Genomic DNA, 18,604 nt, shown 5'->3' with positions numbered 1-18,604 from the left:
ATCTTTGGAAGAAAGGCTGGGTGAGGCCAAAGCTCCACCTTATCTTTATCCCAACAAATTTATTAGAGCATAAGCTTTCGTGAGCTACAGCTCACTTCAGTGAGCTGTAGCTCACGAAAGCTTATGCTCTAATAAATTTGTTAGTCTCTAAGGTGCCACAAGTACTCCTTTTCTTTTTGCGAATACAGACTAACACGGCTGCTACTCTGAAACTTATCTTTATGGAAGACTGGGTAAGGGGGGTCCGAGATGAGGGCTCTCAGCTCGGAGACACTCTGCGCTGATGTGATAGTGACAAGGAAAGCAGTCTTCCAGGGGAGATAGAGGAGGGAGCGAGTGGCCAGCAGCTCAAATGGGGACCCCATGAGTCTGAAAAGGGCCAGGTTAAGGTCCTATGTGGGAACGAGCTGCCGAACCTGGGGGTAGAGGTGGTCCAGGCCCTTGAGAAACCTGCCAACCATGCGATTGGCAAAGACAGAGCAGCTATCCGCACCTAGGTGAAATGCCGAGATGGCCGCAAGATGAACTCTAACAGAGGATGCCAACAGGGCTTGCTGCTTCAGATCCAGGAGGTAGTCCAAAATGAGAGGCACGGGTGCCTGGAGAGGGGGCAAGCTGCGTTGGGTGCACCAGCACAACCCTTCCACTTAGCCATATATGTGGCCCAAGTGGAGGGTTTCCTGCTGCCCATCAGTACTTGCTGTATGAATTCTGAACACAGATGCTCTGAAGGGTTCAGCCATGCAGCATCCATGCCGTGAGGAGGAGAGACTGTAGGTCAGGATGGCAGAGGTGACCGTGATCCTGAGTGAGCAGGTCAGGAAGAAGAGGCAATGGGACTGGAGCATCCACAGACAGCTCCAATAGCGTGGTGTACCAACGCTGTCTGGGCCACACTGGAGCCACCAGAATCACTCGCGTACTGTCCCTCTGCTCCAGCCCCGGAGTCGGCTTAAGCAGGACCCTGAGCAGGACCTTGTACACAAGGGGGAATAGGGGAAAGGCGTAAAACAGGCAACCCGTCCATGGGAGCAGGAGGCATCTGAGAGAGAGCCCGGCGAGCAGAAAGCCAGGCATTTCTGATTGCTCCAGGAGACAAACAGGTCGACCTGGGGAAACCCCCACCTTCAGAAGATGGGGTGGATGACATCCGGTCGAAGCGACCACTCGTGGGAGCAGAAGGACCTCCTCAGGCGGTCCACCAGCGTGTTCTGGACCCCAGGTAGAAAGGATGCCACCACGTGAATAAGAGTGGGCTATGAAGAATTCTCACAGTCCAACGGCCTCCTGACAGAGGAGGGAGGAGTGGGCCCCCCTTGTTTGTTGATGTAGAACGTGGCCATGATGTTGTCTGTGAGGACCACCACACAACGACCCTGCATCCGCTCCTGGAAAGTTTGACAGGGAAAGCGCACCATCATCAGCTCCTGGAAGTTGATATGAAGGGAGAGCGCGGATGGAAGCCATAAGTAAGCGCCCCATCCCAGGGCTGACGCATCTATGACCAGGGACAAGGAGGGCTGTGGGCTCCTTTGCATACCACCCGGCGATCTAGCCACCAGCAGAGGGAGGCCAGGACCCACTCCAAGATGGTGACCACCAAGTTCAGGCTGTCTTGACCTGGAGATAGACTGATGCTAACCAGGCTTGCAACAGGCGGAGTCGAAGTCTGACATGCCTGGTTACGCATCTGCAGGAAGTCATGTGGCCAAGACTCAGATAACTTCTTGCTGACGAGGTCGGGAAGCTCTGAAGGCTCCAGACGAGGCCCACTATAGCCTGGAAACAAGCATGCAGCAGGAGGGCTTGTGCTTGCAAGGAATCCAGAACCGCCCCGATGAATTCCATTCTCTGGGTCGGTTCTAGAATCGACTTTGCCATGTTGAGGAGGAGGTCCAGTCAAAAAAAGTGTCCATGACAAAGTGGAGGTGGGACTGCACTTGTTCCCAGGTGCATCCTCGGATTAGCCAGCCGTCGAGGTAAGGGTATTCCTGCACCCACCGTCGACGAAGGAAGGCCGCCACGACCAACATACATTTGATGAACACTCGGGGGTCGTTGAGAAACAGAAGGGGAGGGCTGTGAACTGATAGTGTTTGTGGTTGACCACAAAGCACATGAAGCGTCTCTGTGCCGGATTAATCGCTATGTGGAAATATGCATCCTTCACGTCGAGGGTGGCATACCAGTCTCCAGGAAGGCACGATGGTACCCAAGTCGACCATGCGGAACTTCAACTTTACCATGAACTTGTTGAGTCTGCGCTGGTCCAGAATGGGCCGAAGCCCGCTCTTTGTCTTGAGGATTAGGAAGTATCGGGAGTAAAAACCCCTGCCCCTTAGTTCCCTCTGAACCTCCTCGATTGCCCCCATGGCGAGGAGCGTCTGAACCTCCTGAATAAGGAGTTGCTCATGAGAAGGGTTCCTGAAGAGGGACGGGGAAGGAGGACGGGAGGGTGGGGAGGAAGAAAATTGCAGAGATTATCCCACTTCCACCATGCGGAGGACCCAGCGATCCGTGGTTATTTGAGACCAAGCACGATGGAAATGGAATAAACACTTCAAGAAAGGTGGGGTAGGATCCTGAGTGAGGTCCGGTACACCATCCTCGGGCATCCCTTCAGAAGGCCTGTTTTGAGCTTGAATAAGGCTGGGTCGGGCCCTGGCCTTGTCCTGATGGGGGGTTGGAGGGCTTCCTCCTGCCATTACGCCCCCACCTCCTATAGAAGTCCTATCTCAGCAGAGGACAACATGTGCGTTGTTGTGGCTGTTGAGGCTTGAAGGGTTTCCGCTGGGTAGCCGGTGTGTGCATGCCCAGGGACTTCATTGTTGCCCTTGAATCCTTAAGGCTATATAGCCGAGTCAGTCTTTTCCGAGAACAGGCCCTCGCCATCAAAGGGGAGGTCCTGCAGTGTTTGCTAAAGCTCTGGGGGCAGGCCAGAGGCTTGTAGCCAGGAGATAAGCTTCATCGCAATCCCTAAAGACGAAGAACATGCGGCAGAGTCTATGGGGTCCAGCGAGGCCTGCAAAGAGGTCCGTGCCACTGTTTTGCCTTCATCAACCAGAGTCCCAAACTCCTCTCTGGACTCAGGAGGTACCAACTCCTTAAACTTCAGCATGGAGTTCCAGGAGTTAAAATTGTAATGACTCCGGAGCGCCTGCTGATTAGCAATCCTGAACTGAAGTCCCCCCAAAGAGTAAACTTTGCGTCCAAACAAATCAAGGTGCTTGGCGTCCTTTGATTTGGTCGCTGGGGCCTGCTGGCCATGTCGTTCCTTTTCGTTCACGGATGCAACCACGAGCAAACAGGGCAGATAATCATACACCTTCGAGGGGACAAAGTATTTCCACTCCACCCCCTTAGCAGTCAGAGGGATGGACGCAGGAGTCTGCCAGATTGTCCTGACATTAGCTTGGATGGTCTGAATAAGGGGCAGGGCCACTCCAATGGAGCTTCTGCAGTCCGAATGTCCACCATGGGGTCCTCCACCGCTACCACCTCCTCCATCCGAAGGTTCATATTCCGTGCCACCCAGCGCAGGAGGTCCTGGTGGGCACAGAGGTCTATTGGAGGGGGACCCAAGACAGCAGTGCCTGCTACTGCCTTGTCGTGTCAGGAGGCGGCCACGCGGGGGAGAAGGTCGTCTAGGGTTCCTTGCAGAGCTGAGGCTAGTTGTTCTGTGCCACCGACCTTGGGGGCCAGTCCAGGAATTGGTATCTGAGGAGGTCCTGAAGTGGGGAGAGAAGCCACCACAGCCTCTGTGCCATCAGGGGCAGGCCGGCTTGCAGTAGCCTCTGGCACTCGCAGCTCAGATGGGACTGAATAGGAAGCCCTAGACGGAGAACCCTTGGCCTGCTGGTACGCCCATGGCATCCAGAACGGCCATTGACTGGGCCCCTGTGCCCACCAAGACCCTACCCCTGCCTCCAGGAAGCCAAGGTCTGAAAAACACGACCCCACCTCTGATCCCAAAGAGTGAGAAGCAGAGTGTGAGGGCCAAGCCGGTGTCAAGCAGATCTGCGCCGGTTCACGGCGACGGGGAACGGTGCTGTGAAGCTGGGGAGCGATTCTGGGACCTGGACCGGTACCAAGACCTGGAACGGCACCTGGATCTGGGCCAAGATGTTGAACGGCGGCAAGTCCAGGATCTGCTCCTCGACGACAACCAGCAGGAAGAGCGGTACCAGGACTGACAACAGGAGCAAAAGCAGCATCGCCGCGAGTACAACCGGCGCCGCAAAGGAGAGCGGTGCTGGAACAGTGAGCAGCGGGACTGGGAATGATGCCAAGAGCGGGATCGGTGACGTAGCTCAACCAGTGGTGCCGACGGGTGGTTCAGAGTCGGCCTGCCCTGGGATGGTGCCGCGGGAGGGATGCCGATGCCGTCATGGCAAGATCATCCCTTGCAACCACAAAAGTATCTGGGGTAGACAACAACTGAGTCTCAATCATGCTGCATGCCAGGGAGTCCAGCGGTACCAGACTCAACGGCTCTCCCCTCGGGGCCAGAATCAATAGTGCCAGGGCCGTAGCCTGTGCCCCCAGACGCTCCCCTCCAGGACACATCTTCACCGGCGGTTCCAGGGAGGCTGGTCTCTGCAGAGGCGGACCACCCTTTTCCTGCTTCCAATGCTGCTTCTGGCCAGGAGAATGGGAGCGGTGCCAGGCCAATGCCACCGGTTACAGTACCGAGGAGCATCAGTGCTGTGGGTCTCAATTAGAGTCCAACCGTGGTGCCGCTCCTACTGCTGCTGCCTGGGCGCTGCTCACCGAGGCGCTTGGTGATGGTTCTTGGCACGCCACAGGATGCTGAGGGCTAAGAGCCACCTCCATGACAAGCTGCTTTAAACGAAAGTCCTGCTCCTTCTTAGTCTGAGGACGAAATCCTTTACAGATCCTGCATTTCTCTGCTTGATGAGCCTCCCCGAGACACTTCAGGCAAGAGTCATGGGGGTCATCCACTGGCATGGGCTTAGAGCAGGAACCACAGGGCTTGAATCCTGGAGCTTTGGGCACGAGACCAAGAAAAGAATCGGGGAGGAGGGGAAACCCCCCCCCAACCCCACTAACACAAAGTAAACCAACTACAACTAACAACAACTAAAACTATAAACTATTAACTATTAGATAAACACTAAGGAGAGTGGAGAGCAAGTGAAGCAGGACTCCACAGTTCCAACAACTGTCACGGGTGGTAAGAAGGAACTGAGGAGGCACTGAGTAGGCTGGGGTATATATCGAGTGCCATGAAGGTGCCACTCCAGGGAGCTCCATAGCCAACCCATAGGATGCTGCTGGGGTAAAACTCTCTGACGGCCGTGTATGCAGCGTGTGCACATCTAACTGGAATCGATAGGAGGAAGCACTCGAAGAAGATTTATTCTGTAGAAAGTCTCCTGGTGTGACTATTTGCCTTGGAAACATAGAAAAATATTCTGTTCATCCAGGCCTTGATAGAGGCTCCACCAAGGGTTTACTGATGCTGAGTAGGTTGTGCCTAGACTTCCACAAAGCATAGAATGAAGCATTAAGGGTCATAGTCTATGGTTTGTTAAATCCATTTTGCATGGTTGAACATAGCAGCAACATGTGGACTTCAAATGGCCAGATATGCCCAGCAGAGAATTCCCTCTGCATAGGGAAACTCTCACCTGGAAAAAAGCTAGGGCAGGCTGAAGAACTGACTTCTGTGCCAGCCTTCTCCATACCCCGGCATAAGAGGAAGAAAGGGTGAATCAGATGCATGCCAGCAAGTGGGCTAGGAGAAAGGGGACCTGAGGGACCTTACACCAGTGGCATACATTAGGGCTGTTTGTTCCTCAGAACTCTAACTTAAAATGAGGCTAAGCGGCAAAGGATCAGGAAGTTGCGAGCATGTGGACTCAAGATGCCAGCCCTGACCCTACAAGAGATAAGAAGGAAGTTCCCATTTCTTATGAGAACACTATTCAGGCATATACAGAGAAAGTACTGCCTATGGGACTATGATTAAATATTAAACTACCAAGCTAGTTAACCAAAAGCAGCTCCATGTCAAGATTGTGGAGTACTGAGAAATGATCTATTGTGTACTATACGTCTTGAGGCTTTTTTCACAAAATAATTAGACAAGGCCCAAAATGGACTTTATTTGGTCCCTAGGTGGCTGGTGTTTTGAAGTGGCATTAAGGAGTTATACTGTAAGTTAAACTATGAACCTGAGTTGTCCTGGATTTGTGCTGGACTGCTGATTCCGTGGACAAAGCTTTTACCAAGAGGTTAAATAGGTAATGAAAGATATGATTCCCTCTTATGTGCGACTTGGTACTAGGATCTTCATCAGTTTCAGAAACATCCGAGCGGCAAGTGAGAGGCTCAGTGGCAAAGTCTTGATTTGCAAACATTGATTCTGGATAGCAAACTGGAGAAAATATTGATTGGCAGGAGTTAATGGGGACACAGAGAAAGACTTCTCTTAGATCAGCTGAACACAGGATATCACGAGGGGGCAATTTCCAAAATATGGAGAGCTAACATTTCCATCCAAATTGTGCTTTCCGTATCTGCAAATCCAAAGACAAGAAAGTGAGTAATGGGTGGAAGCCTCCAGTTTTGTTTTGTTTTTAATGATAACACAGAATTTGAAGTATAAACCTGCTCCTCTCTCTTCTGCTGATGGATATAGCAAGTTCTGAATTGAGTCCAGTATGACTTACTACTTCTCTGGGTGGGGAAAAAGGAATCCAATAGGAGGAGAACACTGAAAATCTTTATGATATCCCTTTTTGATCATTTCTAAAGCCTACGTGGCTGTACTGGTGCATGAACATTTTTTTTCAGCTTGACCCCTAACTCTTGTGCAACCTGGCTCAGCATCCTCTCCACCACCCTCCTACAAGAGCAGCCCTTTTCACTACTGGTGGGAAAACATTTTCAGGTGCCACAGGAATAGAGGGATTAAAGAACATGCAGTTCTGTCTGCATTAGAAGCATGTGGAATTAAGGCGGGTTGTTCTGTAACTGCTCCTAGGTTCTCTGGCTGAGTTTTCTGGACTTATTTCATTGAGGAATCCTTTAAGGTTTTAATGAGAGATTAGCAGAGTAGTTTTGTGCCATCGATGTTGCTGGGATGAAGTTTTCTCTAGGGGAGATACCTGTATCCCAAATTATCAACTATATATTTCTGTGATCTAGAGCGAGGATGACTCTGTCCAAAAATACAATAATGCCACAGGCTTTAATGTACAAGATAGCTAACATGAGGTCTGGAAAACATGCCTTACAATGAGAGACTTCAGGAGTACAATATATTTAGTTTCTCAGAGAAAACATTAAGAGGGATTTTGATCATGATATACAAATATTTATATGAAGAGAAGTTATTATTAGAGCATTCTAATCTAGCAGACAAAAGTATAAGATCATCCAATGGCAATAAACAGAAGTTAAAAAATTCAAACTGAAAATAAGGTGCAAATTTTTAACCGTGACAGTATTTATCCACAGGAACAGATTACCACGGAATAGGATAGATTCTCCATCACTTGGAGTATTTAAATGAATATTTGAAGTCTTTCTAGAAAATACACACTAGCTCAACCACAGGTTATTGGGTCTCATGCAGTAAACACTGGGTGAAGCTTTCCTGTGGCCTGTGATATTCAGGGAATCCCATTATATGGTCATGGTTCACTCTGGGCTTAAAATCTATTAATTTATGAAACGCTATTTTATAAGATTTGAGTTTTTAATTTGATTTTTCCTTTACTTCTCAACTAGTTATTCCCTTCTGTATTTTAATCAAGAAGAGCACAGAGAATTAATGGGGAGATCACAAATTCTGTTGTAACTGATGCATTGTTAAAAATACTACGTTGAAGGCCTCTTAGCTGGATAGAACCATACAGGGTCCACTTTTTTTCTCAGGCCTTTTAAGGATCAGAAAAACTACTTTTTCATTTCTTTCAACTGCATTTTGAGGGAGGTCTTTTTTGAACTGAATGAATAAAAATATTATTTGATCTCCAGATTGGTATGTAACAGCTCAGCCATCCAGGTCATCTCCCTCCAAAGGAGATTACTATATCTGATTCAGATTAGTTGGAAAAGAAAAAAATACCTCCCTGCAGCCAAAATTCAAGAACATAGGAATTGCTATTCTGGATCAGGTCTGTGGTCCATCTAGTCCGGTATCCTGTCTCGGTCAGTGGCCAGCACCAGCTTTTTCAGAGGAAGGTACTTAAACAGATAAATCTCAAGTAGGAAGGTTATTTTACCTCTCTATTTGGCACTGGTGCAACCACTGATGGAATACCGTTTCCAGCTCTGGTGCCCACAATTCAGGAAAGACATTGATAAACTGAAGACGGTTCAGAGAAGACGCACGAGAATGATTAAAGGATTACAATAGACTTAAGGAGCTCAAGCTATTTAGCGTAACAAAGAGAAGATTAAAGAATGACTTGATTACAAATATCTACATGGCGAACAAATATTTAATTACGAGCTCTTCATTCTAGCAGAGAAATGTGTAACAATGCATTTGCTGGACATTCAGACTGAAAATAAGGCATAAAGTTTTAACAATGAGAATAATTAACCATTGGAACAACACAATTTTTTAAATCAAGACTGGATGTTTTTCTAAAAAAAAGATAAGCTATGAATTATTTTGAGGAAGTTCTATGGCCTGTTTTATACAAGAGATTAGACTAGATGATCATAATGGTCCCTTCTGGTCTTGGAATCTATGAAACTTTGCATTAGGCAGATGTGGGATAATCTGTCACCCATGAAGGTTTCCCCCTAACCCCAAATAGAGTGTAGTTTAACCCCAAAGTATGTAGTTTCATATCCTTTTCAAAACTTTAAGCATTAACCATAACTGTGAATATTTTTGCTATTTATGTAAATGATCAATCCTTCTTTGAAACTTGCAAGATTCTTTGCCTTAATAGAATCCTGTAGCAAGGAGTTCCACAGTCTAATTAGGCGTTGTGTGAAAAAGTATTTCCTTTTCTTAGTTCTGAATTTTCCTCCTTTCAATTTCTTTGACTGTCCCCTTGTTCTTGTGTCACGAGACAGGGAAGAAGAAATACTCCCAATCTACCTTTATTCTTTTTTCATGTCCCTTGTTACTTGCCTTTTTCTAAAGTAAACAATCCCTACCTCTTCAATCTCTCTTCATGTAAGAGTTTTTCCATGCCCCTAATAAATCACATCTTTTTTTTTCTCTGAACCTTCTCTAATTCTTAAATAACATTTCTGAGAGGCGACCAGTAGAACAGATAGTATTACAGTAGGCTGGACCGTCGATTTATTAAACAATTGACTTAATTGTTGTGATAAACACAGAAAAATTAATCGGGCTTATTGCTTTTTGATGTTGACCTTCTTTGTGGTATACTCCTCAGATGAGGAGCAGCAGCTGCAGCCGCTTGGATCTTTTGGTTTGGGTACGAAGAGGCCACTGAAGAAGATGAGCTCTCTGACAAATACAAGGAAGGTCTGCAGACAGTGGTTTTGGGAAGAGACAATGAAGGGAACCTTCTGGGTCTGATTTGGATGGTGCCCTTGGAAAGGAGAGTTCTTGTTCAACCTCTGAAAAGAACAAGCCATTCAAGTATTTCCATCTCAAACTTAAGAGACAGGCCATGGAGGATCAATGGAACTTGCCCTTAGATAGCCATCAGAGGGAAAAAACCACAGGCGTTTTGGAGAGATAAAGAGTAGGAAGTCTCTTGGCTTGCAGGTGCTGGTCCTACGGATCACCACTGAAAACGGGGTGTTGTCTCACCAGTACAATTAAAGCATTTTCTCCTTCTGTCATTGGCCATCTGAGAAATTTTCCACATCCTACTGAGGTAGGAGGCTGCCTGTATGTATTTAAAAAAAAGCTCTCCTGGGCCACTATGAAGAGGCCATACTTCCAGACTTCAGTGAGTAGAAAAGCTGCTATAGAGAGCAGTCTTTTGAAGTGCAGCTGAGCCTCTGCTGTGCTGACCACAAGAAGGAAATGCCACTGGATCAAGGATTTTCCCCCAGGCTGCTCTTAGAATTCCTTCTAAAGAGTTCCTTTTTTTTTTTTTTTAAAAAGGAATTATGGGAAGGAGAGAAGAAATAAAAAACCTACAAAAGACGCTCTCAGAAACAGCACTGAGAGGAAACTGCTGCTTTCTAGCACATGGACACTCAGCTGAGGACTCACAAGGAAACAATACAAATATGACAGCAAGATCAGCTGGAAAGCTTAAGACAAAAAATAATTGAAAAGGTCTGCATGAAGTGGTTTCTGGATGCAAGACAGGTACTCAGCATTCATGACCAGACCAGTGTGAGAAATTCCCTGTACCCATGAGAGAAGTGAGGTTCTGGAACATCCTTCAATAGGCATAGTGGTAGCATACAACCTAACTGGTTTTAAGATGGATCTTGATAAATTTATGAACAGGAGTTTATGACAGGGTTGCTTGCGATAGCAAGGGACTGAACTCAATGACTCAGGAGGTCCATTCCATTCCTATGCTTCCAACAGATTCTGAAACATTTGCAAAACGGATCTGGTAAGATGGAAGTCCTTCAGTGGATAGAGCTGTTAACTACAAAGCTAACATAGCAATAGATAATTAAGGATTAAATTCTACAGGAAAACAATGTAATTTTCCTACTGTACATGTACTTGGGTGGATTTTCAAATCTTTATAATCATCTTTTAGAACCAGATATTCTAAAACAGCAGACATGTTCTATATACTTACACGATCGCTTATAACATATATTCCATTAATGTACTCTAGCTGAGCTGACACCAGAACAGTCATGAGGAAGAAACAAATTGGTAAATAGACAAAATTATTAAAAGCTCACAAAAAATTATGTAAAATTCTTACAAAAAATCTTATTACATACTGTGTAATTCTGATTATATAATCAAACATTAATATTAATACTTGTGATGACTGAATCTACCTAAAGTGAACAGTTTGATAAAACATAGCCTCCACAATTATATATGCCTGCTGAGGAAGTTACTTCTCTTATGAATAAATATCTTATAAACATAAAAAAAGAGTTACTTACTAGTTACTATAAGTTTTTGAATTGCCTAGGTACATTCCCATTCATGATGTGGTAATGTACAAAGGCCCCTGAAGAAAAACCTTCTGTTAGTAAATACCTATACAGCAGATATCAAATCTAGCAATGACTATATTATATTAAAGAACAAAGCTCCTTATACGGATTCAGGACACAAAATATGTTCATTTATCTTAATCTTTTAACCTACATGAATAGATCTCCCTAGGGAATAACTAAACATTATATTAAAAGTGTGAGCATACTTTCCAGTTCACATGAAGAAATTAAAAGCCACTTAAAGATGACTCAAGTATCATTTCACAACATTTAAGTATCCATTACAAATTTTAATAGTAGAAAGAAGTTATGGTTAATAAAACTACTCTCATGTCTGGGAAGATTATTATATGACAAATAACAAAATGTAAAATTTTATGTATGTATGTATGTATGTATGTATGTATGTATGTATGTATGTATGTAAAGGAAAAAGTATTGATGGCTATTACCAGCTTATCTTTTAAATTAGATCCTATACTTCTATTTCAGCAAACAATTTTTTCAAATCAGTCTGACATGTATTATGCACTATAAATCTTCATATAGTTTGACAAATGGTTCATTGCAAATCTACAATGTGATCACTAAGAGAACAGGATGGGAGAACAATCTGCAGTAAAGTTTAAATTGATGCACAACAACACAAAACTAAACACCACATACTGGAGGCCTTCCAGGACGGCCCCTTTTTCTCTTTCCTTTGACTTCTGTTTCTTCAAGCTCACTGCCAGCATCTGAATGTGCAGTAGTTTCATTTGTTGAATCCCTAGGGAAAAAATACTAGTTAAATTAAAATGATTTGAAACAAGTTATTCATTTATAATTGACACTAATTAAATATTTAGGTATAGTATAGAATAAAACAAATAGCCTTGTGCAGCATTCACTCTGCAAATTCATCAAACATTGCTATGTATGGAGGAATGCTAAACTATGCACGTTTTATGAAGTTAGAAATTACACTGTATCCTCTCAGACCTGAAGACTCATTTAAATAACTGGCTCTTTTAAAGTGAAATTCTACTTTGAAAATTGACTATGTTAAACAGCACCTTCTTAAAAGATCCATTCATGTGTGTACTCAGTAGTATCAGCTTGTTCTCATGACCAAAATAAGATTTTACTACTATTTACTCATTAGCCCCGATAGCCAATACAGATATCAGGTAAGCAAGCTGGATTCTATTCTAGCTCTCACTTCATTAAAGTGGTTATGTAAATTCCAAATAAAGACCAAATTCTAACCTCAACTGCACTCAAAGACAATGGGATTGCACAGTGCAAATAAAGGGCAGGATTTATCCTGAAGAATATTGCTGGTGATGATGCACAGATCAGAGAGACAGTCAGATTCATTTTCTCATCCCAGGTTGAGTTTGTGACTCTGGGACTTAGGAAAACCATTTCACTTGTACAATTAGCAAATCTGATCTATAACTCATTGAGACACTAAGGGTATGTCTACATTAGAAGTAGAAGTCAACCTATACAGATCAACATACAGCAACCACAGTAATTACTGCATGTCCACACTACCCTCTCCTTAGGTCGGTGATGCGCATCCTCATTGAGGAGTGCTTCCACTGACCTAAGAAGGGCAGCGTGGGGCAGAGAGCCCAGTCTCTCCACTTCACTGGCAACTCCCTGCCGGGAGTCCAGCTGCCCTACAGGCTCTCAGTGGGCTATGCACCCCCCCCCACACACACCCCGATCCCCACGAAGAATGGAGGAAGCCACCCAGAGCTTTCTCACCCCCATAGAGTGAGATCCAGTTGCCCGTTTCTTGGCTCCACTCCCACTCCAAGAGCTGGGCAGCCTTATCAATTTCACAGCTCATCCAGCCATGAAATTGACAAGACCGCCCAGCTCCCAGCAGGGTCTGAAGCTTCTCACCCCAGCTCCCAGCCACCCAGCTTCTCACCCTGACTCCCAGCAGCTCCAAAGCCGCCAGGGCTTCTCACCTCGGCTCTCAGCTGGGAGCAGGGTCCAGCTGTCCAGCTCTCCTGGGAAGCCAGGGGCAGCTGGGCTCCTGCCATGAAATTGACAAGACAGCCAACAGCCGATGGAAAGGACGCAGTGTCTACACAGACCCTGGGTCACCCTAGCTACACCAACATAGGCCTAACACCGCTTGTGGAGGTGGAGTTATTATGTCAATGTAGTAGGTATGACAAAGTCAGGCCAGACAGGCTGCAAGAGCATGCTGGAAGGCAGATATGTTAGCCCTAGAATGTTAAAGGCCCTCTTCCCTACTAGCTGAGAAGGGGCTACCTTAGGTCAATTAGAGACACCTGAATCCAATTAAGGGCTGCCTGAGATCTTTTAAAATCCCTCTTCTGGTGAGAGAAAGGGGGAAGAAAGAGAGACAAGCTCCTGTCAGGCTAGTAGCAGCAGGGAAATAACCTACGCCAGGGTGAGAGGCTTTGCTCCTTCCTATAAGGGAAACAGACAAACCTGAGCACCTGCTAGAGGAAAGACTGACACAGGGCAGTCAACAGGAGGACACCCTGCACCAGCAAGTTTCAGAGTAGCAGCCGTGTTAGTCTGTATTCGCAAAAAGAAAAGGAGTACTTGTGGCACCTTAGAGACTAAAATTCATGTGAGCATAAGCTTTCGTGAGCTACAGCTCACTTCATCGGATGCATTTGGTGGAACATACAGAGGGGAGATTGATATACACACACAGAGAACATGAAACAATGGGTTTTATCATACACACTGTAAGGAGAGTGATCACTTAAGATAAGCCATCACCAGCAGCAGGGGGGGGGAACTTAGGCTTGAATAGAGACTGGGAATGGATGAGTCATTACACAAAGTAAAACTATTTCCCCATGTTATTTCTCCCCTCCCCACCCCACCCCCCACTGTTCCTCAGATATTCTTGTTAACGACTGGAAATAGCCTACCTATGCACCAGCAAGGAGGAGGCAAAACGTATACCCCTGGGGTTTGTGTGTTTATGAGGCGGTTTCCTTTTTGTTTGGTGGAGGATCACCCCATAGGCCGACCCTGAAAATACAACCAAAGGAGCACAGAAGGGGGAAGGCAAACCCTGCCCTAAATGGGGCCGATTACCCCAGGCCCACCATCACCAGAGGAGGAAGTGCTAAGTCCAGAGAGATGAAGGAGGTGTCTTGCCACATAGGGAACGTACATCAGCTGGAAGAAGGCTGTAGTGTAGATACTGACATAATTAGGTCGACATAAACTGCCTTATGTCAACCTAGCTATGTAGTGGAGATCAGCCCTAAGTGTGGAAGCCCACAGTGTCACTTTTTAGAGCAGGACCACACTTTAAATAGTAAAATTGTTACCCAAAAATGTCCTTTCTTCTAGAAGTCAGGTCCACTGGTCCTACAATGGCTCTTCAACCAGAGGATTGCTACTTGAAGAACCAGACCAGTCACTCATCCTCTGGAGTACTGGGTTCTGCCCCTGAAGATCTCATAAATGAGATTTCTCAAGATGACATGAATGAATTTATTTTAACTTTCACTTGTATTACCAATAAACTAATTCAACAATATCTCTATGGGTCAAAGACCACTAGTGGCAGAGCACCAGATTCACCTTTCAGAATTATCAGGGTCTCATTTTTATCTCACATTAATGAAAATCATGGGTAACTCCTCTGAAGTCAAGGGAGTTACACTGGTATAAATTAGGTGTGAAGGGAAAATCAGGCCAATTTAGCTAAGATTATACAGTCTTAAACACAAACAAGTGTAGATCAGTTCTGTGGATCTGGCACCATTCTTCTTCATGGCCAGGTCCACAGATCCTCCAGTGTGATTTTATCAAAAATGTTCCATAAATTTGGGTGGAAACATCACTAATAAAATAGAACAAACATTTAACTATATGAACATCATAGTTAAGGTTGTGTCAGTCTCCCCTTGAGACTTTTGTAATTCTGTTCTCACCTAAATATTTTTGGAGAAAAGTAATGGATATTATAAATCTGAATATTCTGAATTTTCTAAAGTGTATTTGAGTTCCAAGATTTTGTAGTTGTCAAATATCAGAGTATTTAAAAAAAAGTGATTTTCTGAAAGGTTGTCACTTTTTTTTGGAACACTTTTGTTGTCGTGAAAATACACGCAGAAAGAATTCTTTATTCTCAGAAAAAGAAAACCAATGCAAAGAAAAAATGATTAGCAATTAACTACTTTACTTAATTGAGTGGTGTCAAACCAGTTTGCAGCAGTACAGCAAAAGTGGCATTGATGATTATGTCTATAATACTGGCAATGGTTATTATGTAGCTAGCTGACTTATTCAAAGCAGCCACCATTTGTTGTGACCAAATGTGACTGAAGCCATAGACTGCCTAAGGGAACCACCATTTGCATTCGGAAGTGAGGCTGCCCTTTGTAAAGATACCTACCATCTAATATTGTTTCCAATAGGACTAAAGCCAGGATGGCCTCAGAGAAGATGACCAGCCCGATGCTCGCAAAACTGGACAGAAAACTATTAGGAGATGGGGTCCAGAAGACTGTGGGAGGAAGGAAGGAAGATCCCCAGTGGTTTCCCCTTACCTTTGTCACAGCATGCCTCCAGATCTCCTAATCTCCAAAGATTTCCCCTAGCCTCAACAAATCCTATAGCACTCCTAGCTCAAGGGTGCATGGTCACATTCTTTGACATACAAAGCATAGCATAACTCCACTAGTCAATAAGTGTTACATGTCCCCTTTTTACCCAATCAATAGGAGGTGTAAGTCTGCTACAGGCCTAAACCAAATACTTGGCTCTTTGCTGAAGATCTAGAGAGTCTCGGTTCAATCCCTGATGTGTCAGACAAGATAGAGACCATCACATTAGTATGGTAGGTGTGGAAGGAACAACTGAATAATTTACAATCCTCCCCCCTCTACTCTTTATAGGAAGCAAAGCACCCTCTTAATCTGTCTGATAGACCCATTCCTCAATCACCTTTCTTGGATAGCAAGATACTTTTGGTTTGCAGGGATCCTCATCAGAAGAAGTTCACCACATGACACTGTCAGTCTAATGAGGCAGGTGAGTCTTCCTGCAAAGGGGGCAGCAGTGAGGGCTCACAGAGGACTCCAATGGTGCACATGGTCAGGTGGGAAGATGTGCTCCCCACAGCCTCCCTTCCATCTGATGTAGTGGGGACATGAGATAAAGAACAGCCTCTACTCCTTGGCAAGGGCAGCCTGTCATATGTAACATACACAGCACCTCAGAGCCTGGGAGTCTCTGTCAAAGCCACAGACCTTCCACAAGAGCAGGAGAGTCCCCAACACTGAGGTCCATAGCTCCTGTATGCTGTGAACCCAGGCCCACTCATGGGAAGTAGCAGCAAGGATTCCCAGGGTACAGGAGCTATGAGCTCCAGCTGGAGGTTCCCTAGCTTCTTTCAAAGCTCTGTGGCTTTAAGAGAGGCTTCTCTACTCTGAAGAGCCTGCAATGGCTTTGCAGAGTAGATGCTACATAGGACTGGTTCTCCCATAATGGTATAGGCAGTGTTGAGCTGAAGTAATATTTAGGCCACGAGAAAAGGATGCACAAAGTGCCTTAACCTGCCATCTCATAAGTCAAACAAGAAGTGAAGAATCTTCTATAACCTTGCCATTGCCCTTACCCACATCTTTCCATAAAATTGGGATGGGATAAGTAGGGGAACTGGATGGCATTCATCTCCTCCATCCCGCAACAGGTCCTGCAGATTTACAGGGAAAAGTCTTTTCTCAGGTGAACATTACTTACCTCATTAGCCCTGCAATGATGATGTGACAACTGACACAGAGGTATTCCTGTACCCATTCCTGCCCTCCTCACTTGACTCTCTGCTTTCTCCATTATCATAAACATCTGTGCTCCAGTCATTTTCCTCGCACCATAAGAAAAGTGAGGAGAGCCATCCCTTCTCCCCTTTTCCATGTGCTCCCAATACCCTCCTACACCTTCTCTATTAGAAATGTTACATTAGCATAAATAAAAACTTAATTTTAAGCCAGTTAAGGTTGGGTAAGTGCAAACCCTTGGTGACAAGTTAATGGTCATAAGGAAATGCCAAGTTATTGGACAGCTCTTAACTGTATCAGACTCCTCACACAGCAGGTTTCTACTGAGAACAACAGACTACACAAATCATCAAGAAACTCCCTTCTGCCTCAAACAGATTAAAAAAACATACTACACAATACATTATGCTGCAAGCCAAACCTTAGTGATAATCTCACATTTTTGCTGTGAACACACACGACACCACACCCTTAACTTGTGCATATACATCAGTAATGGACATTTGCTAATGTTGCTGAGGTTGTTAAAGTTTTGCCAGGGGTAAATGCAGTACTTGCTACCATCAGACCAAGTCACCTGGAAAAGCACTAAAGGAGGGTGTGCCCTTCCTCAAATGCCTGAGACACTGCCTGGAATCTCTGGAAGAGTCAGACAGGTCAAAGAAAGAGAAATGAACTCTGCTTCTCTTTGGGGCTGTTCTGCAGCACCTTAGAAACAGACTAGGAATTCAGGTTGTTGTGTAGCATCTTTTCTGTAGGATTCACAGAGCACCTGCAGAAGACCTTGCTTTTGGCCTTGGAGTACTCTGAGGCACAAGTGTTTTGCATTCTGAAGAAAGACTTCTCTTTGGAAGGAATCCTTCTGAAACAGGGAGTGCCAGCAAAAATACAGGTATTAACCCCATGATGAAAGGTCACAGAGTGAGATGGCTGGATATTATGGACTAGATGAAATTGAGCCTATGGGGTCCTAATGCCAGCAAAACTATCTGGGTTCTCCCACTCCCAAGCTGCAGGGCAGAAAATCTAAAAGAGGTTCCTACACGACTGAACGGATGGCTCATTTCTTGAGACACAAAGAAGGAAATAGTCATTTGGACATTATTGTGGCCATTGATCCCTAAAAAGCTGCTGAAAGTACCTCCCTTTATTAATGAGGCTTTCATTCCTGAGCCAATGTCTGTCCTGTTATGAAGGATCTGCTTCTCAGGAGGTGCAGCAGCCTGTTCCTGCTATGCTGAGCTTTGTTTGAGTTTCCCCAGGATCACAGTTCAGTTGATAGGCTGAAGTGATCTTTTTTGACTGCTCCTTGACAGTCTGCTTGAATGCTGGGGAAAGGGAATTTGCCAGCAGGACAAGGAAGCCTGAACAATTACTTCTCTCTTCCACTTGGGTAGAAGGCGCCTGGGAACATCAGCAGCAAAAATTCCCATCTAGTCACTTTAGGAAGAGAAAGATCGTGGCTTCTTTTTCCCAAGTGTGCTGTCTGCACACTCAGCTGCAGGAGAGAAAGACGGTTCAAGGTTTCAGCAGATCTTGAAGAGTAGTCCTACTCAGAAAAGTTAGACAGCCAAGCACAAATATGTCCCAAATGAAGTAGAAAAAATTAAAATTCAAGAATATACTTTTAAAAAACTGCTCTTGCTTTGGAGAAGGAAATATGTTGTCCTCCTGCCATTTAAAGATAGGAGAAAACTGGTAGGCAATCC

General features: G+C 45.1%; 1 protein-coding gene across 4 annotated transcripts in view; it reads right to left on the bottom strand.

Annotated features, from left to right (window-relative positions):
* STAG1 (stromal antigen 1) overlaps positions 1 to 18,604 on the bottom strand; it is a 379,263-nt gene that overhangs the window by 291,396 nt on the left and 69,263 nt on the right. For 3 of the 4 annotated variants that reach the window (XM_038415259.2, XM_038415257.2, XM_043492802.1), the window contains one exon: positions 11,782 to 11,884. In XM_038415259.2, coding sequence (XP_038271187.1) covers positions 11,782 to 11,884 — 103 coding nt within the window. Of the gene's footprint in view, positions 1 to 11,692; positions 11,885 to 18,604 lie in introns of those variants that run through there. The other variant, XM_043492803.1, reaches the window with a different exon arrangement.

This window comes from Dermochelys coriacea, chromosome 9 (assembly GCF_009764565.3).
Source record: "Dermochelys coriacea isolate rDerCor1 chromosome 9, rDerCor1.pri.v4, whole genome shotgun sequence".
NCBI classification, from domain to species: Eukaryota; Metazoa; Chordata; order Testudines; family Dermochelyidae; genus Dermochelys; species Dermochelys coriacea.
Note: the sequence above shows the minus strand (reverse complement) of the source record. Positions and strands in the feature narration are given on the sequence as shown.